This window comes from Mauremys mutica, chromosome 7 (assembly GCF_020497125.1).
Source record: "Mauremys mutica isolate MM-2020 ecotype Southern chromosome 7, ASM2049712v1, whole genome shotgun sequence".
NCBI classification, from domain to species: domain Eukaryota; kingdom Metazoa; phylum Chordata; order Testudines; family Geoemydidae; genus Mauremys; species Mauremys mutica.
This window is the reverse complement of record NC_059078.1, coordinates 89,798,424-89,822,007: the sequence shown is the minus strand read 5'-3', so window position 1 is coordinate 89,822,007 and position 23,584 is coordinate 89,798,424. Positions and strand designations below refer to the sequence as shown.

Genomic DNA, 23,584 nt, shown 5'->3' with positions numbered 1-23,584 from the left:
CTCAAACCAGAACACATGGCTGGGACATGGGAGATCAGACTGTACAGAGACCTTTAAATCATTTTTCCTCTATAAAGTTGTTTATCATCACATAAGATCTGTATATTGATTCATTCTCATCAGCAGTCCTCCAAACCTCAGAGGCAAACTTCTGGCCTCTGGATGGTTCTCTAGCAAGTAATATGGGATAACTCAGTGGTTTGAGCATTGGCCTACTAAACCCAGGGTTGTGAGCTCAATCCTTGAGGGGGCCATATGGGAATGAGGGTAAAAATTTGTGTGGGGATTGGTCCTGCTTTGAGCAGGGGTTTGACTAGATGACCTCCTGAGGTCCCTTCCGACCCTGATATTCTATATAAACCACATGCATATCTTGAGCAATTAGTTCTGACATTTCCCTGTTCTCTTAAAATCCTCATCTGTCATTATGACTACACCTGCACTCAAGAGCTAAGGGTGCAGTTTTCAGCTCATGTTGACATTCCTGCACTAGCTGCTAAAAATAGTAGTGTAACCATGGTAGCATGGGCAGGGCAGCAGCAACATGGAGTAAGGCAGGTTTGCAGGGGGTGGGGTCCCGAGCCAGTGCTGCCGCTGCCTGTGCTACCGTGGCTACACTTAAAAAAAAAAAAAAAAAAAAAAAAAAGCTGGAACACACACCCCTAGCTCCAAGTGACATAGCCTAAGAGAAGGCATTATATATTTAAAGCTTTCCCATTTTTGGAGGTACTTTGCCAGGCAGAGTGCATTCCATTCTGAGTCAAACAGCAAATAAGAATGAGGTTTTTATGCTTTGGGAAAAGCACTAAATAGGGTTCAGTGCTCCATTTAATAGGAATAATTTAAAAATCCCTCTAAAAACAGTTTGTCAACAGATCTTTGAAATTCAAAATATACCTTGGACTCGGCCATTCTGATTAAAGCTCACTGTTTGCATTTTGACTCGTAGTATGAATATTTATTACTTTTGGTACTTTGCAGATTAAGACTAAGGAAAATGCACAATAGGAACTTTTTCTGGTAGCAGGAAGTGAGGATTTTAGCGAACACTTAGTAATTTCACAAATACTCTATATGAGGTACCAGGAGATAAGGGAATGCACAGAAAAAATTCCATTTGAAGTTATCCCAGGAGAGCAAACATTTGTGAAAAAAGTGGAAGGAAACCTCTGCAACATTTCCACGTGTCATTAGCACATTGTCAGTTTTTCATTGAGTGTAATGAGATGGGAGAAGGTAACAGGTTTAAGTGCTGAATTTCTGTTTTACTCCATCTTGCTTCTTTTGGATTTCAAGTTTTTCTTAAGACCTAAGAAACCTCTCCTGAATATGAGATTTGTTATTTTAGTTCTCAAGTTAAGATTCCCTTTATCAGTTACAAACACACCTACAGGCCCCCGTCATGGAATAGGGTTTGAACTGTACTATATACACATCATAAAAGCACATAGAACACCAACTCTGTACCAAGGGATAGCTCAGTGGTTTAAGCATTGGCCTGCTAAACCCAGGGTTGTGAGTTCAATCCTTGAGGGGGCCACTTAAGGATCCGAGGCAAAAATCAGTACTTGGCCCTGCTAGTGAAGGCAGGGGGCTGGACTCGATGACCTTTTGAGGTCCCTTCCAGTTCTAGAAGATAGGTATATCTCCAATTATTATTATAAAGAATTTACTGTGTAAGTGCATCACAAGAAAGAGGTGTACAAGATGGAGGGAACACAAGGAACAGAGATGAGACTGTCTGATAAGCAGAAGACACAGTATACCAACTTTTAGCAAACAAGCTTTAAGTGTAGAGATTGTGTCTCCTACTGAAACTAAATGAACCAGAGCCTCCATTCTATCATCATCAGATCAACAAGAAGCCAGAATGGTGGCTGAAGATGTTACAAATAAAAACAAAGAAAACCGTTAAATTCAGTCTTAGAGTCTCACAATGGTGCAAGCTACCTACTCCCTTTTAAAATTAATATGATTATGGGGTCATACTGCATTATCTAAAAAAACAAAAACAAAAAACATTGCTTACATTTTTTACACGGAAGTAAAGAAACAGAAAAAATTTGGCCAGTTCAGAGACTTGGTGAATATTAGACTACCAGCCAGGAGAAAGAGGACAGGGGCAACATAGGACTTGCTCCTCTGGCCAGCGTTTGAAAGACAGAGGATGGACTGGAAGTATTAGAGATAATACTCAGCATCTGGAAGAGAGGATGCAGTTTGCACTGCTTCCTGGCAACTCTGCGTGGCCATGTAACAAGAGATGACCATTTGCCATTTCTCAGCTCCAGGGTATGTGCAGACTTAGCCAAGACGATAAATTAGTGGTAGATATGGCAATTTCCCACATACCCTTGGGAGACCTTCCTGAGTTATGTTGAGTACCTTTGGGGCCCATTGTATTACATGCAAAGTTTATGTATTATTGTGGGCTGGGATTGGATGTAACCTCTGTTGGGGGAGGGAGGAGGTGTGATGTGTGGCCTGGGAGTTCAAAGGACTATACTGAAAATGTGCCAAATAAGAATGGACTTTTGAGACAGTAAGTATGAAGTGGATTTCATGAGGAACACTAAGGGAGAAGTTAATGTAAATTCCCCACCTCAAGATATGCAAAAACTTAGACTTTTGAAACTATGCTCTGAGGAGTGGATCATTGTCTGCTGTCCAGTCTCTGGGAACAGGTAGTCATCAAAGCCAGAGTTATGAAAACAAAAGGCTGAACTGCCCAGCCTGGGTTCTAGTTCTGAATCTGAAACAGTTATGAACTTGTCACCATAAGGAAAACCCAGCTGTGGGTTTTGAAGGACTGACACGAACCAGAGCTTAAGACTGGAGTTGGGGGTGATCTCTGGTAAGCTTTTTAGCATGCAAAAGCAGCAAAGAGTCCTGTGGCACCTTATAGACTAACAGACGTATTGGAGCATGAGCTTTTATGGGTGAATACCCACTTCGTCGGATGCATCTGACGAAGTGGGTATTCACCCACGAAAGCTCATGCTCCAATATGTCTGTTAGTCTATAAGGTGCCACAGGACTCTTTGCTGCTTTTACAGATCCACACTAACACGGCTACCCCTCTGATACTTAGCATGCATAGGTTCTTTTATTGTTTTTAATATGTCTTCTCCAATATGTTTACCCTGTATTACAAGATGGCATGTACAAATGACTGTCATTCAGCATCAAGTTTTTAATGCCTATTAGGGATGCAAAAAGAACATCTGCTCACCTTCCCTGGGGGAATAGGGCCTGCAATTGTTTGTTACGCAGGAAGTGTGCATAGCACTGGTTCCAAAGCAAGTACAGCACACAAGTCAGTCTGCCAAGTCTCAGCTAAAAGTGCTCTCAGAAAAGTGACAGTTATGTCACTGTCCATGGTGGAAACTCATAAGCTCAAAAACATTAAGACTCAAATAGCTTATTTAAGCATATTTTAACACCTCCCCAGACCACTTCAAGCCTTGCACTAATCCTAGAGAAGCACTACAAACATACTGCATTTAACAAGTGACGCTATACTGTCAGTCTAAGGCTTAGCAACTGTACCTGTGTACAGAAGTACATCCAAAGCCCTCCTTAAATGGACCACACAACTGCAATCCTTAAATCAAATTCAAAATTGTCATTATCCAACTTATCGGCTTTATAAGGCTGGGAATTACCTCGCTGCATGGCAGTCCTTGCCCCTCCATAAGGATTAATTCAAGTGATCTACCAAGACAAGCTCAAATACTCTGAATTTCTGCTCTCCCACTTATCAAGGTGGAGCTATGCTACTTGAATTATTCCTAAAAGCTGCCACAAAAATTTAAGGACATCATAATTCACCCTCTTCATGAAGAGGGGGAAGATACTTTATGTTTTACAAGAGGCAACAAGCCAGTGTGAGATCATCTACTATTGGAGAATTATTTCATGTCATACTGGAATACTAGGATGCAATATGAGACAATAACATGGGGAAAGTAAAGGGCTGCTAAAACTTTAATAGGAAAAAAAGGATGAGCCACTTTCTTCTCAATGCTAAGGACTGATATGTCCTAGAGGGCTTAAAAACATTTAGTTTGCTGAATAACCATGTAGCTAAACACTGTTTAATATTCCAGCAATACCCAAGGTGGTTTATTTGCCAAAAATATTCCTATGATTGTAACAGTTACCCCATACACTCCTACATTACCATCTTTCAGTGTCAGAAATAGAGCAATCATTCAGGTAGGTGAACCAGCCCAAAGGTAGTGCTTTCTCTCTTATGAAGTTTTTAGATCTAAAATGAGAGTGCTGCAAAAGCAGCATTCAGCTTGGTGGAAGGCAGTGAGGAGTAATGGAGGGAGAGATGCTGAACAAAACACCCAGAGAGGTGGTGACAGAAACATAGGGGAAACCAAAGAGGAATAATCATGGGATGGAGCAATCCAAGGATGGACAGTTTAGGGAGGTGCAATTCCTTTCAGGTTTGGGAGCACAAGACTATCATATAGCCCTTGTACATGGTCTGGACAGAGATATTAGACCAGGGGTGGGCAAACTACTACCCACCAGCTGTTTTAAGACAGCCCTCGAGCTCCCACTGGGAGCTCCAGCCAAGGCAGCAGGGTTGGGGGCCGCTCCACGCGGCTCCCAGAAGCAGCCACATGGCCCCTCTCGCACACTCCAATAGGAGCTGAAGGTGCAGTGCCTGCGGACGGGGCAGTGAGCAGAGCTGCCTGGCCGTGTCTCTGCATAGGAGCCAGAAAAGGGACATGTCATTGCTTCTGGGAGCCGCTTGAGATAAGCGCTGCCGAGAGCCTGCACCCCTGAGCCTCTCCCCATGCCCCAATCCCCTCCCAATCCCCCTCCCACCCTCCAAACCCCTCGGTCCCAGCCCAGAGCTCCCTCCTACACCCCAAACTCCTCATCCCTAGCCCCACTCCAGAGCCTGCACACCCAGCCAGAGTCCTCACCTGCCCCCCCCCACGCTCCCCAGTCCTAGCCCAGAGCCCCCTCCTGCACCCTGAACTCATTTCTGGCTGCACCCCAGAGCTTGCACCCCCAACCAGAGCCCTCACCCACATCTCAACCCTAATTTTCTGAGCATTCATGACCCACCATACAATTTATATTCCCAGATGCGGCCCTCAGGCCAAAAAGTTTGCCCACCATAGCAGTTGAATGACAAGACTAAAAGCAAGTTATCTGGCCCTTTTCACATTCAAAGCAGTCTGTCCCCTTGTTTCCCATATACTACTTAGTACAAGTCAAACGATATATAATAAAAACATCACTTTAGTCCAAGGTTTTTAGCTTGCCACTGATTCTGTTTTACCAAAAAAGCCGACCCATGTTAGATGTCCACTCGTTCACCAGGACTAGAAATGGTTCAACACTCAGCCTATGGGACACTGAGCCCTTCAAAACCGTGGCAGCAGACCCCATCTGAGGCAGCAGACACATTTTGCCTTGCATGTGGTCACAGATCCTAGCAAGTGCCCCCTCCTGGCCTCCTACTGGGACTGCTTTGAAATGAATCCAAGCCTGATGCTCTGGATCCCCAAGTGTTTCAAGCTTCTGGAGAGTCAACAAGCTGTAGTACAGTTTCCTCCCTTGGCCTGTCTGGCACATCTTCTGGGCACTGACTTTGTCTGCTACTTCTTCTCAGAAATGGAACTCCTCAGCTCACCTGCCTTCAGCGCCCAAGACCAGCACTGACCCTTGCAAGATACCCCAGTTACTTAAACACACCCTGTCCCAGAACTCCATCCCTAAGGTGTGAAGCTTCTGGTTTACAGTTTAATTCTCTCAGGGGCACACAGCAGTTGTGAAGTTAATGCACACTCACATTCTGCACAGAGTCTAACTCAATTTACTCTTTGATACTTAATCATATAAAGCACAAGAGTACAAATCATCCAAAACAAATGCTACCTGCATGTCACTTTCTATCTCACCCTTCCCTTGGAAGTCCTTAGGGATCATAAATGTCCAGCAAGTTGTCTCTAGAAGGTGTCCCCTGCCTCATGATGGCCATCACATGGGGAGTAGTCTCTTCCTCATAGACTTGAGAAGATGACCCCAGAGCAGAACAATTTCTGCCCTTTTTAAAACTTTCACCCCTGTGTCAGGTGCCACCCTTGTAAGCTTTCCCACATAAGCATAGGTGCTGACTCTGTGGGTGCTCCAGGGCTAAAGCACCCATGGAGAAAAATTAGTGGGTGCTCAGCATCCACCAGCAGCCAAGCCTGCCCCCCCCCAGCGGCCCCACTGATCACTCCTCCCCCTCCATCCTAGGGCCTCCTGCCCAAGGTGAACAGCTGTTTCACGGCGTGCAGGTCAGCTCTGGGAGGGAGAAGGAGGAGCAAGGAAGAGGTGCACTCGGGGGAGGAGAGGCAGTGAAGGGGTGGGGGCTGGGAGGGGGTGAGCATCCCTCGGGTAGAGAGGAAGTCAGTGCCTATGCACGTAAGCACAAACCCCTGTCAGATAACTCTGTTGCCAAGGTGACTTCCCCGCTGCTAAACTTGTTCTTCTGGGCAGGGACCAATCCTCTGTCTAAAGTGACTAGATGTCCAACAATTGAGTACTTAGAATGAGCTACCCTCTACTGTGACCTGAAGTAGAGGTTAGTGTACCTTGAAAGCTTGTCTCTTTCATCAACAGAAATTGGTCCAAGAAAAGATATTACCTCACCCACTTAGCCCTGGTCTACACTATGAGTTTAGCTCGAATTTAGCAGCGTTAGATCGATTTAACCCTGCACCCATTCACACGACCAAGCCATTTTTGTCAACTTGAAGGGCTCTTAAAATCGATTTCTGTACTCCTCCCCAACAAGGGGATTAGTGCTGAAATCAACCCTGCTGGGTCGAATATGGGGTAGTGTGGATGCAATTTGACGGTATTGGCCTCTGGGAGCTATCCCAGAGTGCTCCATTGGGACCGCTCTGGACAGCACTCTCAACTCAGATGCACTGGCCAGATAGACAGGAAAAGCCCCACGAACTTTTGAATTTCATTTCCTGTTTGGCCAGCATGGCGAACTGATCAGCACAGATGACCATGCAGAGCTCATCAGCACCAGTGACCATGGAGCCCTAGAATCGGAAAAGAGCTCCAGCATGGACCGAACGAGAGGTACTGCATCTGATCGCTGTATGAGGAGACAAATCCATGCTATCTGAACTCCGTTCCAGAAGACGAAATGCCAGAATATTTGAAAAAAAATCTCCGAGGACATGAAGGACAGAGGTTATAACAGGGACCTGCAGCAGTGCCGCGTGAAACTTAAGGAGCTCAGGAAAGCCTACCAAAGAACCAGAGGGGCAAACGGCCACTCCGGGTCAGAGCCCCAGACATGCTGCTTCTATGATGAGCTGCATGCCATTCTAGGAGGGCCCCCTACAAGTACCCTACCCCTGTGCTTCCCTCCTCCCCCACCCCTCCCGGGCTACCTTGACAGTGATCCCCCCATTTGTGTGATGAATTAATAAAGAATGCATGAATTTGAAACAACAATGACTTTATTGCCTCTGCAAGCAGAGATCAAAGTGGGGAGGTGAGGGCGGTTGGCTTACAGGGAAGTAGAGTGAACCAAGGGGGCAGGTTTTCATCAAGGAGAAACAAACAGAACTTTCACACCATAGCCTGGCCAGTCATGAAACTGGTTTTCAAAGCTTCTCTGATGCACAGTGCACCCTGCTGTGCTCTTCTAACCGCCCTGGTGTCTGGCTCAGTGGTGAGCTGCAGCCGGTTCGCACTGGATCGCGCGAACCGGTTGTTAAATTTAGAAGCCCCCTTTAGAACCGGTTGTTCCTGGACGGACAACTAGTTCCAAAAGGGCTTTTAAATTTAACTAAAACTCTAGCAGCTCCCTGCCCTTCCCCCAGCCCCAGCTCATCTCACTCCACCTCCTCTTCTGAAGCTCCTCCGGCTTCTCCTCCCCCTCCCCAGCTTCCCGCGAATCAGCTGTTCGCGCGGGAAGCCTGGGAGGGCTGAGAAGAAGCAGCGCTTCCACCAGGTGAGCTGGGGCCGGGGCCGCCAGCGGGAGGAGGGCTCCAGGCAGCGCGCCGCTAGGCGAGGTCCCGGCGAGACTCTGGGGTCGGGTGGCGCGGCTCCTGCCCCCCAGGGTCCAGCTGCGACCTCGCCCGGGCGGTGGGGTTCCTGCCCGGCTGCCGCCGGTTCCGGCCGCCAGGTCCGGGCGGGCGGGCGGCGCGGCTCCTGCCGCCGGGTCCGGGCCCCGGGTCCGGGTGGGCGGCGCGGCTCCTGCCCAGTTCCCAGGTCTGGCCCCTGGGGTCATAAGAACATAAGAAAGGCCGTACCGGGTCAGACCAAAGGTCCATCTAGCCCAGTATCTGTCTACCGACAGTGGCCAATGCCAGGTGCCCCAGAGGGAGTGAATCTAACAGGCAATGATCAAGTGATCTCTCTCCTGCCATCCATCTCCATCCTCTGACGAACAGAGGCTAGGGACACCATTCTTACCCATTCTGGCTAATAGCCATTTATGGACTTAGCCACCATGAATTTATCCAGTCCCCTTTTAAACATTGTTATAGTCCTAGCCTTCACAACCTCCTCAGGTAAGGAGTTCCACAAGTCCATAAAAGAACTTCCTTTTATTTGTTTTAAACCTGCTGCCTATTAATTTCATTTGGTGACCCCTAATTCTTGTATTATGGGAATAAGTAAATAACTTTTCCTTATCCACTTTCTCAACATCACTCATGATTTTATATACCTCTATCATGTCCCCCCTTAGTCTTCTCTTTTCCAAGCTGAAAAGAGAAGGTCCCCGGGTCTGGCCCCAACCTCAGTCGGGCGGCGCGGCTCCTGCCCGGCCTTGACCGGGTGGTTCCGGTCCCAGCCCCAGCCCAGCTGGGCCCCCACCTCCAGGTAGCATGGTAAGGGAACAGGGAGGGGGTGTTGGAAGAGGGCAGGGGAGTTGGGGGGGTGGATTAGTGTCGGGGCAGCCAGAGGGCAGGGAACAGGGGGATTGAATGGGGGCAAGGTTCCCGGGGAAGGAGCAGGGGTTGGATGGGCGGTGGGGGGCACTTAGGGGTAGGGATTCCAGGGACAGTCAGGGGACAGAGAGAAGGGGTGGTTGGATGGTGCGGGGGTCCCTGGGTGCCATTAGGAATGAGAGAAGGGGTTGGATGGGGTGGCAAGGGGCAGTCAGAGGACAGGGAAGGGGGGTGGATAGGGCACGGGTCCGGGGGGGGGCTGTCAAGGAACATGGGGGGGGGTTGGATGGGGCAGGAGTCCCCCGGGGGGGCATGACCCCTCATGGGATGAGGAGGAGGGAACCGGTTGTTAGTATTTTGGCAGCTCATCACTGGTCTGGCTGCGTGTAATCAGTGGCCAGGCGATTTGCAGCAACCTCCCACCCTGCCACAAACGTCTCCCCCTTACTCTCACAGACATTGTGGAGCACACAGCAAGCACTAATAACAATGGGAATATTGGTTTCACTAAGGTCTAACTGAATCAGTAAACTGCGCCAGCGAGCTTTTAAATATCCAATAGCACATTCTACCACCATTATGCACTTGCTCAGCCTATAGCTGCACTGCTCCTTACTACTGTCCAGGCTTCATGAGCCATGGGAGCAAGGGGTAGGCTGGGGTAGGTGCAACTGCGCGGTGCTTCCGACTGGGAAAGAGCCTGAGGCAGGAGCCTCCAGCTGGCATAATATTCCAGGCAGGACTGAATCTCCATTAGACGAAACTTAAAGAAGAGAATGACCTGGAGTCATTCCCATTTTTGTCCAAGCACCCCCGACTGACCTCACTGAGGCCAGCCATGAGCACCCATGTCTGCCCAGGCACCCCGACCAACCTAACCGAGGTCGGCCAGGAGCACCCACAGGATGACGATGGCGGCTAGCAGTCGTATTGCACCGTTTGCCGTCCACAAGGCAAGGCAAGGGGATGCTGCTGTGTAGTACTGCAATATCGCATCTGCCAGAAGCACCCAGGAGACATACGGTGACAATGAGCTGAGCAGGCTCCATGCTTGCCGTGGTATATCATCTGCACAGGTAATCCAGGAAAAAAGGCGAGAAACGATTTTTTGCCGTTGCTTTCACGGAGGGAGGGGGCCTGACGACATGTACCCAGAACCACTGGCGACAATGTTTTTGCCCCATCAGGCTTTGGGAGCTCAACCCAGAATTCCAATGGGCAGTGGAGACTGCGGGAACTGTGGGATAGCTACCACAGCACAACGCTCCGAAAGTCGACGCTAGCCTTGGTACTGTGGACACACACCGCCGACTTAATTCGCTTAGCGGGGATAGACACAAATCGATTGTATCAAATCGATTTCTAAAAAATCGACTTCTATTAAATCGACCTAATTTCATAGTGTAGACATACCCTAGAGGGTAGGAGAGGGTCTCTAAGGGTATGTCTACACTATGAAAAAAAATTGGGTTTTTTTGCCAGAAGCTTTTGGAATCTCAAACCAATATGGGGGCAAACAGACCATGGATAAGGCAAAAAACTGCACACTCAAAATGGATGTTGCCAGCCTGACAGAGTTCATAATCTCACGCAGAATTCATAAATTACACAGATCCTCAAAATCATTACACATGCAGCCAATTATGTTTGGCAGCACTTAGAGGTTGAAGGGCAATGCTGACTAGCTTCAAAGAGTGTCCATTTTCAGTTCACTTTAGCCAGGAATGGCCAAGATGCAAGGAATCAGACAAGGGACACAGCTTTCACTTTGGGGGAAGGGGCAGGACAGCTTTCTGAAATCAAACGGTTCAGCTAACTTTTTCCATTCTCCCCAACCAAGAGAAACTAGTTAGACCAGTAGTCTAATAACTCATCCCTAATGAATAATGACTAACACTTGTTTGTACTGAAGGATGGGTCATCCTTATCATATTGGTTATCTCAGGAAGTGCAGCAGAAAACCGAGTTTCTGATGCAGATAATTTTTTCTGCATTAGCAACGTTTAGTTGCTCCAATTGTCAGAAATGGGTCATTCTTCTAATTAGGCCAGGCAAAAGAGGTCTCTAGAGACAGTCCAACACCAGAACCCATCTGGAGACATTACAGAAGTGTTGTGTTAAGGATTTTAGCTTGGTGGACAAATTGTGGTCACACCATGCACACCCCAAGATGAAAAGGAGACAAAGAAATGTGATGAGCTCTACAGTATTTTTACAACTCATCTGACAGTCATGCTTCTTAAGAAGGATTTTCACTACTCTTGATTTGAAATTGCAGTTATGATATGGGATATTCCAGGAGAGTAGGGCTCTGAAGAGCTGAGTAAATTGTGATCTTTGGGGATAAGCTACTTCAGCCTTAGTGTGGGGGTGGGGGTGGGGGTGGAAAAGAGAATGTAGAGAAGAGGAGTCCTTCCCTGAGAGTCCGGCAAGCCAAGCAGTGCCACAGATTATTCCTGCAGGTAATTAGTAGAGTTTTAATATTGTCACAAAAATTCCAAATCCACACAATCCAGGGAAACTATTGGAACCCTGCTAAGCAACAATGTTTGAACGGTTATTGCTACAGTTGTTTCAGCCATGGAATGGAGAGCATCATTGGGCACATGCTATACCTAAACCTATCAGTTCAATGAAAGACAAAGGAAAGCTTCTAGAATAAGAACATTTAAACTCTTTCTAGGAACAAAGGGGTTATCACCAGACTTTGGTTTTGACGGATACACTTACCATTACATTGATAATGAATACGTACGAGCAATACTGAACAACCTACACTGAAATCCTACAGGAACTCAGACTGCTGATAAGCATAAGTATCCATAGTCTTTCCTCTAAAACTTGGGGGGTGGGGGGCGGAGAGAAAGAAATCAAAGTTTGAAATATTATATATCTATATCTATATATAGGAAGCCCATCCGCAAATTCTGTTGCATTACTAGAAGTGTTAGCTTAGGGACAGTTGCAATAATTTCTCCTTGTTTTAAAAAAAATCAATGGGCAATTACTACTGTATTATGTCCAGAACTCCTTGAGTTCACCACCATCTGAACACTGCATAGATGGAGAATACAAATTAAAGTTCTTTCAGGAATCCAGCCCAATTCTATTTGCCTCAATGGCATATAAGAATTCACCACACTGTTTCCCCCTCCCCCAATCTCTATATAGGAGGAAATCATGAAGATTAGGCATTCAGAACCAGTATGCAGCACAAATGTAGATTATATTTTAAGAGCTTTAGTAAATAAATCACTCATGTTTGAAAATATTTGTAATTTACTTCTGTATACAGCTCCTTCACACAAGACAGCTCTCCAACCACATTCTTGCATCACGTAACCATTAAAATCTTACCCTCCACACCCATACCACTCTGGAGAAGTCAGCTGCAACACAGAATCAAATCATAGGTTTCACTGCATGTTCCCTTGCTTCACAATAATTCTTATTTTCAGAAGCAACCATTTAGAAAAAAATTTCTCTCTGACATTACTCAATGGGCTTTATCCACTGAGGAAGGCAGGCTATCTAAACAGCAGACAAGCAGCAAGCCCTGGCCATAATAATCAATATTTGCTGAAAGATAAAGACCTTGATAAATTAGTTGTTAAGATCATACATCTTATTATCACCCGTCAAATTCCTCAGACCAATAGTGTCAACACTAATGGTTACTATAATGGCCAATACCTGCAAAAAAGTGAAGTACCGGACTCATTCACACTCCACTCCACTTGCTTAAAATGGTACTGGTTTATACAGCAGGTTTTGTAGTACTATACCACATGTTGTAACATTCCGCCTCAAGACATCCAATAGGACATTGTCAGTCTTTTTCTCTCCCTCTCCTCCTACTTCCAGTCCTTCCTTCTCACTTCTTCTGAGCAACTCTTCCCATCACTCCCTCTCTGTATCTGTCACATAACTTACCCCTATCTCAATTTTCAATCACTTTCCTCACCAATTTTGACTCTGGCTTTCCACATCTTCACACTTATCCTTGGCTGATTATCCATCATCCATCATTGCCTCCAAACCTTTTTCAGTCACTACTTTCCAGGACAGAATCCCCTATCCTGCAAGTATGGCCTACATTTTTTGAACCTAGATGTATGACTTTACATATGGCCATATTAAAATGTATTTTGTTTGCTTGTGCCCAGTTTACCAAGTAATTCAGATCACTCTGTCCACTTAATTATTTACCTGCATGCTTTCTTTCCTCGGTTCTCAAAAAAAAAAAAAATCATCCATTGACCTCACTTACCTCCCAGCTCTTCACTTTTAAGATTAAGTGAGCCATAGACAACTGCTGTCTTGAGTTCTTTAGCTCCAATTCTATTTTCTGCTCTCTCCACTCTGTCTTCCACATTTTTCATTCCATTGAAATTGCTCTCTTCAAAAATATATCCAAGTCTATGTAGCCAAAAAATGTTGGGTCCAGGGCTCCACCCTTATCCTCTTTTAACCTCTACTGCTTTTGACCCGGTTGTAAATTCATTCCCGATATCTTATCTACCTTGCTCTTGTGTGATACTAACCCTCTACTACAGGGGCGAGCAAACGTTTTGGCCTGAGGGCCACAGCAGTTTCAGAAATTGTATGGAGGGCCGGTTAGGGGGAAGCTGTGCCTCCCCAAACAGCCAGGCATGGCCTGGCCCCTGGCCCCTATCCACCCCCGCCCCCCCCTTCTTATCCCCTGATGCCCCCCCTTCTTATCCCCTGATGCCCCCCAAGGACCCCACTTCCTGTCCCCATACCACCCCCAGAACCCCCACCCCTGATTGCCCCCCCACCGCCCCATCCAACCCCCCCCTCTCCTTCCTGACTGCCCCCTGGTACCCCAGCCCCATCTAACTCCCCTGTTCCCTGCCCTCTGACCGCCCCAACCCCTATCCACACCCCTGCCCCCTGACCACCACCCTGAACTCCCCCCCAGCCCCCTTCCTGCACTGCCTGGACCACCGGTGGCTGGTGGCCGCCCAACTGGAGCCAGCCATGCAATGTGCAGCACAGAGCACCGGGTCAGGCCCCGGCTCTGCAGCTGCACTGCCCCAGGAGCTCGCAGCCCTGCCGCCCAGAGCATTGGGCCAGGAGCTCAGGGACCGGCCCACAGGCCATAGTTTGCCCACCTCTGCTCTACTAACTATTCAGAAAATCCTCCTCTTGGTCTCTCCCAATGTCCTTGGGGATACTACAGAGCTCTCTGCCCTATGTCTTGCCATTCTACACCCTCTTTGGGTGATCTCATCCACAAAGTCATTAGCTTTCTTGAAAGTCCACTCTTGTCATATCTTCAGGGAATTTACCAACTGAAAATAGCAACCATGAGCTCTAACTGGGAACAGCTTATATATTCTATAAAAACCTCAAACTTTATGTTACCAAGACTCAACCAATCACAATATCAACCGTGTATATACTGGGCACCTTCTTCCTCTGCCTGAAGATTATAAACTCACTGGGGAGGGATCTGGCATACTTTTCTGTTTGGAGAGCACATACTCAGGGCTGGATTAATGCAAGGACGTTGGGGGGGGGCTACAACCCAAGGATTAGACTTCAAGAGGCTCCCCAAAATATATAATTTATTGCACTGTTTTCAATTGGCAGCCCTTAGGCCAGATCTGGCCCTCATGGGACTTCTATTTGGCCGACCACTGGCCATCAGTTGTTCCTTCATGCTGCCTAAGAAGCAACAGCCAATCAGAGTTCCTCAGGAAGCAGCACAGCTCTCTCCACAGCCCCTCAGGAGCCAAACCTATTCTCACAGGAAGGGAGGGGGGAGGAGTGGTCCCTGCTCACAAGAGGAGAGGAGGGGGCGCAAAGAGAGCCCTGCTGCTCATGGTAGCTTCCCTCCCTTTTCCCTCCTCTCTTCCTATGAACATGAATGGCTCCTCCACTCCTCCCCCTCCCTCCCTGTAGCACCCAGCCTGGGAGAGGATGTGGGGGTGATGAACAACTCCTGGAGTTACCTACTCCTCCTGCACAGGAGAACCAATTGCAATGCCTCTCCCCAGCCTGGGAGAGGGGAGGTGAAGAACTCCAATAAGAGAAGAGGTGAGATGGGGGGGAGGAAATAAAGCTGATGGGGGCTGAGCAGATGAAGGTGGGCTAAAAGGCAGAACTGATGGGGACTGGCCAGATGCACTTCAGTTTATTTTTCCTTCTGTTTACTGTCATGCCATTAATTTAATTTAGAAATTTTCCATTTACATTCTGACACATTGAAACTGGACTATGTCGATACATTTCAACTTAGTGGTACACTTTTAATCAGGTGCTTAATCAGATACAGTAACTCCTCACTTAAAGTCATCCCGGTTAACGTTGTTTCATTACATTGCTGATCAATTAGGGAACATACTCACTGAAAGTTGTGCAATGCTGCACTCTTAGGGTATGGCTACACTTACGGTTTGCAGCGCTGGTCATCCAGCTGTGTAGGAGCAGCGCTGGTGTGTGGCCACACTCACAGCTACCAGCGCTGGTGTGTGGCCACATTTGCAGCATTTGCAGCGCTGTTGGGAGTGCTGCATTATGGGCAGCTATCCCAGCATTCAAGTGGCCGCAACGTGCTTTTCAAAAGAGGGGGTGGAGTGGGGTCTAGTGTGACAGGGAGCGAGGGGAGAGAGAGAGAGTGGATTTTTGGAGCCAACACTGTGTGTTAGCTTCCTGGATTGAAAAATCAGAACATGTTTCCAACCCCTTAGTCTTAACTCTTAATTGCAAACAGCCTGCAGCCAACATGACTCCCCGCTGTTTCATTCACTCCCTGCCTGCAATCTCATTTGATTGTTTACAGCCAGGTACAGACGATCACAGCAAACAGGAGCTCTGTTTGTTTTTTAGATAAGCAGCAGCGGCAACGGCAACGGAGCTCCGCGCGGAGCTCGTTCACAACAAAACAAAGAGAGGCTGCATAACAAAAGGGTAATTTAGTTAAAAGCATTCTGGGATACATCCTTATACCCTGGAGGCCAATCACAGCGCTGGTGTGTGGCCACACTTGATGACCAGCGCTGCAGCACCAGCGCTGGAATCCTTATTCCCCATGCTGAGTGAGGTGTACGGCCAGCGCTGCAGCCAGGGAGTTGCAGCGCTGGAAGTGCCCTGCAGGTGTGGCCACTTACTAATTGCAGCACTGGTGGAGGCTTTCCAGCGCTGCAAATCGCCAGTGTAGCCATACCCTTAGGTTGTTTGGCTGCCTGCTTTCTCCACAGTTGGCAGCCTCCCTATGCTCCCCCTCCCACCCACCAGCAGACCCCACGGATCAGCACCTCCCCCCTCCTCCTCTGCCTCCTGCCCACGGCAATCAGCTAGCTTGTGGCATTTTGGAGGCAGGAGGGAGGAGTGAGGACTCGGCGCACAGGCTCCTTCTCCCTCCCCTGCCTCCCAAATGCCACAAGCCAGCTGATTGCCCTGGGTAGGGGGCGGGGGGGGGCGGAAGAAGGGGAAGCCTGCGCCAAGTCCTCGCTCCTCCCTCCTAAACGCTGCAAGCCAGCTGATTGCCCCGGGCAGGAGGGAGGACTCGGCGCGCCTCTCCCCTCCCTCCCCTGCCTCCCAAACGCGACAATCAGCTGGCTTGCTGCATTTAGAAGGGGGGGAGGAGGAGGAGGAGCCAGGACACAGAGTGGGAAGTAAAGGGAGAGAAGGTGGGGGGGGGGGAGAGGCAGGTAAAGGGTGGGGGCTTGGGGGAAGGGGTGGAGTGGGCAGGCTGAGGGTTGAGCCCCCCGCCCTGGTGCTTGCAGAGTAGGGGAAGCTGCCCTGGAACCTAACCCACCCTATTTACATTAATTCTTACGGGGAAATTGGATTCGCTTAACATCGTTTCACTTAAAGTCGCACTTTTCAGGAACATAACTACAACGTTACATGAGGAGTTACTGTACTTACACAACGTGAAAAAATCAGTAATTGGTGTGCTCCACTAGTTTTACTTGATTGTGTGCTGTGCAGTACTTTTCCAAAAAAATAGACAATGCAAGCAAGTGTCAACATTTCAGGCAGTAACAAAGGGAAATTAGAGGTCCATTCTTCTCATAAATTTAACTTCTAATTTTAATTTAATATGACAACAGAATTAAAGCAGAATGCTAGGGCATTACAGTTCATTTGTATAATTTTGTTTGCAAGATTGTGTTGGACTATTGCCTATCAGCATGCTTAACCTTTTATCTTCAGATTAATAAATCTAACCCAGTACACTTGGTCTTGAAAGGCTGGTGTCAGGCCCTCACTAGAGAGCAAACATCTGATGAGCCCTTTGGCCCTAGAGAGTGCTCTGTGTCTTATAAGGCCTGTCAGAAAATGTAATTGAATATCACTGGTATAGGTAATTAGGCAACTAAAGCATAGCATCTCTATGCGTATTACTACCAGGTACGAGCCAAAATTAAAATGGCTGTGTTCATTTCAACGTTCATTCAGCTTTACAATTGGTATATCATATTTAAAAACCAGAACCGAAATAACAGGTAATTTAACAACAGAGTGTTTGGCATTGGCCTGGGCGATGGTAAAACAGCAGATGGAAGGAACTGAATATGCAAAGAATGACTCCCACAACTATAACAGCCCCAGTCCCTATCTAACTTAATCCAGTCCTACTTATCATATTACTGGTGCTATTGGAAATACCCATGACACTAGTCTGCAACTCCTCACAGCACGGATTCTAGTTGATTGGTACATCGATCAACTATACCACATCATATTTTTGGGGTGCTTTGTACTCTTCTTACAATCCTCAACCTTACAACTTTTTGTGACTGTCAGATTATAACAGGGGTAGGCAACCTATGGCACGTGTGCCAAAGGCGGCACATGAGCTGATTTTAAGTGGCACTCACACTGCCCAGGTCCTGGCCACTGGTCTGGGGGGCTCTGCATTTTAATTTAATTTTACATGAAACTTCTTAAACATTTTGAAAACCTTATTTACTTTACATATATCAATAGTTGAGTTATATATTATAGACTTATAGAAAGAGACCTTCTAAAAACATTAAAATGTATTACTGGCACGCGAAACCTTAAATGAGAGTGAATAAATGAAGACTCGGCACACCACTTCTGAAAGGTTGCCGACCCCTGGATTATAATACAGCCCATTAGATTATGGCAGTAATATCATATACACATTTTTTTATATCACAGACTGGATCCACACACACTGTAAAAGTCCAAACTCACTGCAACATTAAGGAGGACCTGTGAAGAAGACACTAAAACCCATTTAATTCTCCATTGTGCCAACTGCCCCCAACCAACCAGAATGAAGGGACATAGGGATTTAATGCATAAGTGAAAGCCATGCTTCAGGGCCCACAGGCAGAGTTGCCAAAACCACACAATATATCCAAATAACATCACAACTACAGGGAAAAAATCCACTACAAACACTGAGCCAGCCAAAAGTGTTCAGGCAAAGTCCTCCCTCTCCTCTACCATTACAGAGGAGAGGGTTCTGAAAGCTTGGTTTTTATTCTATACCCTCTGGGCCTGCTCATAACTCCAGCAGTAGTCTGGCAGCTGGGATATCACAATCAGACATTGTGGAGTATCACAGATGAGCATATGGAACCCAGACAGGTGGTGGGATTTTGTTTGTTTTTAAACTTGTTTGCGGGTTGAATGCTACTCTTAGCCTGGTTAGTAGGAACATTCAGCACATAGATTTCAGTCACCTTTGCAATAAATTCACCTTTAAAAAACTTAACAGGAAATACAATTTCAACAAACTGCCTTTTTGAAGCCAGAGTAACATGGAGAGATAACAAATAAATGGTCATGGCACACAAGTAGCTTCATCTTACCCAACTGGGGCTTAGTTAAAATGCTGTAAAATCTTGTATAAAACACAGAAAACACCGTGCTTACCACATTGTAAATACAGAACCAAGTACACTTAATACTTATCAAACAAAATATTAATAGAAATATGATATATTTGGACAGAGAAATGCATTAACTACTAGAGCTATATCAATTTTTTGAATCAAGCCAGCAGAAATATTCATTAAATACAACCCAGTCTCTCCCTGCTCTGATGAATCATGCCCCAAATCAAAGTTTGAGAGGAGCTGGTCTTACAAACAAGTACCATACAAAGCTAGGGGAAAGCTGCAATACTTAAAAAACAAAGCTTCAATACTTTGAAAACATATTCTTAATTTTTTTGTATGTCACTTGAAATTTATAATTAATGCTCCATAAGGTGTTCCAGTTCAGAATTGGACATTCTTACGAATAGAAGTCATGCATTAATTACAACTTTCCACTAAAGCAGCAAATCCACAGGTATCATTATAGACAGATTTATAACGGAACTGTGGTAAGGTAAGAACTGCGAGAAGATTTCACGGTTGAGTATTCTGTACACTCAGTATGAACTGAGGAATACCACGGTATTTTCAGCAATTCTTTTTTACTCATTTGTGTAGAAATAATCCTTGAAAACTTGAAAAATGAAAAACTTCCTTCCATACCAATTTATTTTTAGCTCTCACACATTCGTTTATTACATATTATACACACTGGTGTGCTGTTAGTAATTTGTTTTCAAGTGAAGACAAATACAGTTAATAGGCTTTTTCGAACAGACATAAGCAAAAGTTGTATTTTACAAAAATCTTGACAAAGTCTCTAAACAAAGTCCACTAATTTGCTTATAGCATTAATGTACCCATTTTTCTGACCCATTCCCAAGGTCATTAAAGAGGAAAAAAATCCATTTGGCATTTGTATTTTATTAAACACTCTCCCTTCTACCCCCCAAAAGCTTATCTATTTGTGAATTACTGATGACCCAACTAGCATGTTGTGAGGATCAAACCCACATACTAATATGTACTTGAGCAACAGAAAAGAAGTCAGAGCAGTTGCAGGGAGTCATCCAAATAGAGACTGCCACCTACTGTATACACAGGATGATTGTTCAAAGATGTCTAATTTAGTCTCGAAAGGAAAATAAGGAAACAAAAAATTGCTCTGTCTGTATGTTCTCCCCTCACTGTGTTTATGATTTTAATCACAAATTTAGTATGTTTGTGTGTTACTCAATATATGTCAGAGAAAACTCAATATACATCTTTTAAAACCAGGAAAAAATTAATTATACAAAAATCTAATAATTAAACTAAACCTCCCCCACTATTGGTTATAGTTACCAATAACATTTAGACCAGTGGGTCTCAAACTTTTTTTTACTGGTGACCCCTTTCAGATAGCAATCCTCTGAGTGCACTCCCCCCTAATAAATTGAACACACTTTTTAATATATTTAATACCATTATAAATGCTGGAGGCAAGGGGGTTTGGGTTTCGGGTGGAGGTTGACAGCTCACGACCCCCCATGTAATAACCTCGTGACCCCCTGAGGGGTCCCAACATCCAGTTTGAGAACCCCTGATTTAGCTGTTCTAATACTTCTATGAAGACATCACCAGATTCATACCAATTAAAAGCTACTTCATATTCCAAGGCCAGTTTGAGAACGTTCATCCAGGAACTGATTGCTAACAGAGTATAATCAAACATCTCACTAGATTAGGATGCCACAGAGACTTTTTCTTCTCCTTTAGCTTGATTATAGATCTCAAAAATATCCCTTGTATACATCTGATAATAAGCTTTCCTTAAAGAGCTATTTTGTAGTTCTACCATTTGTTTAAATATATTGTAAACTTCCTAAACCCAGTGTAAACTAGTATCATTCTGAAAACTAGCAATGAAGAAAATACGGCATTCATTTTTAAAAATCCTATACATCATTTGACAAGCGAATTGTCTGTCATCTGTTTTACCACAATACTTACTATCCTGTCACTTAACAACTGTACAAAGATTTCCTATTCGGATAGCTGTATGCAGATAATTTGCCACTTATCCAAATAATAAGTCTGACGGTGGAGGGAAAGGGAAGTTTGACAGGGTTTGTTTAATGATGATGGCAGAGAAGTAGTGTAAATAGCAGCACTGAAAAGCAGGATGGATCATGTACCAAATTTTCAGACTGTAACTTTCAAGTGTAAAATGAGATCGAAAAGTTACACTTTTTCAGCTAGAAGGTACAAGAGCCTCTTTTTTATTAATACTTCTACTTTGGCTCATACTTTCTTAGTTTCTTATCTGTACATCATTACATTTGAATTTAGCCTTCATTTTAGATAGTGATCTGTAGAGGAAGATACAAATGCAGACCCTCTACAATCAAGGCACTTTTAATTCAAACTTCACGTGAATTAGCCATCACTACAGCAGAGAGCAGATATGCAATAACATAATGCTAAGAATGTTGAACAGTTGCTTTACTGAGCTGTAAGAGCACACTGTTGGCTTTGCACACCTTCCACCTTCATACCTTGCATATGTTTTATTAATTTTATTTGTTCAGCTTAATTAAAACATAGGTTGGTTTTCTAGTTCCCAAAAAAATTTATAAACAGGAGTTTAGAAGATTTTTAAAACAATGGATATTAGTCAATATTAGTAAACAAAAGGATGTTGTTGGGACATTTAAAAATGTATCACAGTTTATATAACATTAGAAAACAAAATAAAAAGAGTTCGGCACAACTATGGGAAAGCTCATGTCAATATTAATGATACATAAAAAAAAAATTCAGCGACACAACTGAGATGAGTTTCTAAAGGTAAAAGTAAGGCTGTCCACACTATAGTTTAACTCCTTCACCTCTGCATTCTTTGTTGCCATATGCAAAAAGGGATATCAACTCAGCATCAACTTTGACACTAGGGCATGACTCATCCTAGCCTTGATTATTCCCTCATGCACAACCTACACATTACCTTCCTCATTCCTATCCCCAAGGATCATTTTTCTGCCCTGTGTTCAGCAGATTAAGCATTACAGACAAATACGTATTTAAGAGGAAGTGTCAGTTAAACCAACCAGCCTGTATTATCTTGCTTTCAGTATACAACTTTGCTCTGAGGGAAGGCGGGAGACCAGCTTCTTACAACTATGCTACACCACTGGCTAGGGGCCAACGCGTACGGATGTGGACAATCCCGAAGACAGACACTCTGCTGACCGCCAAGAAGGAAGCCCCAGTGCCACTCCTCAGCACTTCTAACTGCAATTAGAACAAAAGCAGGCCCGTGGCACTTTACGGTTGCCCCCCTCTCTCTTGGTAGCTCACAGGATCTCTCCACAGGCAAAGCCCTAACCAGAAGGAGCTCTCATCATCACGAGGGTCCCCCCCGGTACCCCCCAACCTTTCCCTTCTGCCAGGCAATACGAGCCCGGGAATCAAGGTCCACCCGGGACCCGCTGACAGGAGAGGAGGTGAAATGGACAGTGCAGGGCTTCTCCCCAGTCACTGCAGCAGCAGCTTCTCCTCCCACAGCCCCGGCATCCCAGCCCCTCCTGGGCCAGCGGAGCGCGCTCACCCGTCAGACACACGCCTAAGGCACCCGGGGCCCTTCTCGGGATCCCGCCGGGGAAGCCCAAGCGGGCCGAGCAGGGCTTCCCGCGGGGCTGTGGACGGGGCAGAGCCCCCGCCCCGGGAAGTGCCTGTGTGTCTATGGGAGCTGCCGGCTCCGCCCGCCGAGGGACCCGAGTTCCCCTGCCTGCCGCGCCGGCTCCGCGAGAGGCTGAACGTGGCCGGGCTGCTCCCCCGGAGCCCGCAGCCAGTGCGGAGCTGCTGCTGCTGCCGCACGGAGAGAAAGCGAATGCGGCTCCCGCCTTCCCGATGTCCTGCCCGCACATCCCCCAGCCCCGCTGCCGCTCCTGCAGCACCTGAAGGGCACAGCCCCGCCGCCTGCCGCGCTCACCGTCCTGTGCTGCTGGCGGTGCCTGCCCAGCCCGGGGAAGCAGCCGGCGGCTGTCAGCGCCCCTCCGCCACCGCTCCGCGAGAGGAGAAGCAGCAGCGATCTCCTCACGGCAGCCGCCATCTCTCAAGTGGAAGCAGCCCGGCCGGCCCCCGCCCCACTCAGGCAGGCTGCACCGCGGGGCTGCCAGGGGCCGGGGCGGGCGTGCAACCACCAGCCAATCACCGGGCTTCCTCCCGAGCTGGGGCGGGGCTAATGTTCGTCTAGCTCCCTTCTGCGAGGAAGCTGCTGTGAGGCGGGACTATAGGGTGTCAATCAGCGGGAACGGTTAAGTAAGTGGTGGCCGCGAGGCCGGAAACAGCGCGGGGAGTTTAACGGAGAGGGGGCGGGGCACAGCTCGGGGGCGGGCTCCAGGGCAGCGGGCAGGCGGCACAGCGTGGGTAGTACAGAAAAATTGGTTTGTAATTAGGGTTGCCAATTTTGGTTGGAGATATTCCTGGAGATTTTATCACATACCATAATCTTTACAATTTATGGAGGCTCCAGGCCAATCCTGGAGGATTGGCAACCCTATCTGTAATAGACCAGAAAAGGACCCTGGGATGCCTGGAAATCTCTTGGACCCCAGCTGGGGGACCAGGTGTCCGGCTCTCGACTGGAACACTTGGTCAAAAAGGGACCCTGGCGTCTCCAGTCAGCACCACCAACCGGGCCGTTAAAGTTCGGGTCGGTGGGGCTGTGGAGCCAAGGCAGGGTAGTCCCTACCTGTCCTGGCACCATGCTGTGCCCTGGAAGCAGCCAGCAGGTCTGGCTCCTGGGGCGGGGGGGGGGGGCGCACAGGGCTCTGT

General features: G+C 46.8%; 1 protein-coding gene across 2 annotated transcripts in view; it reads right to left on the bottom strand.

Moving 5' to 3' along the window:
• MCU (mitochondrial calcium uniporter) overlaps positions 1-22,974 on the bottom strand; it is a 152,460-nt gene extending 129,486 nt beyond the window's left edge. Inside the window, exon 1 of one of the 2 annotated variants that reach the window (XM_045025206.1) lies at positions 22,740-22,974. In XM_045025206.1, the coding sequence (XP_044881141.1) occupies positions 22,740-22,859 (120 nt within the window). In that variant the 5' untranslated portion in view covers positions 22,860-22,974. The remainder of the gene's footprint in view (positions 1-22,739) is intronic. The other variant, XM_045025207.1, reaches the window with a different exon arrangement.
• Positions 22,975-23,584: the final 610 nt, after the last annotated feature.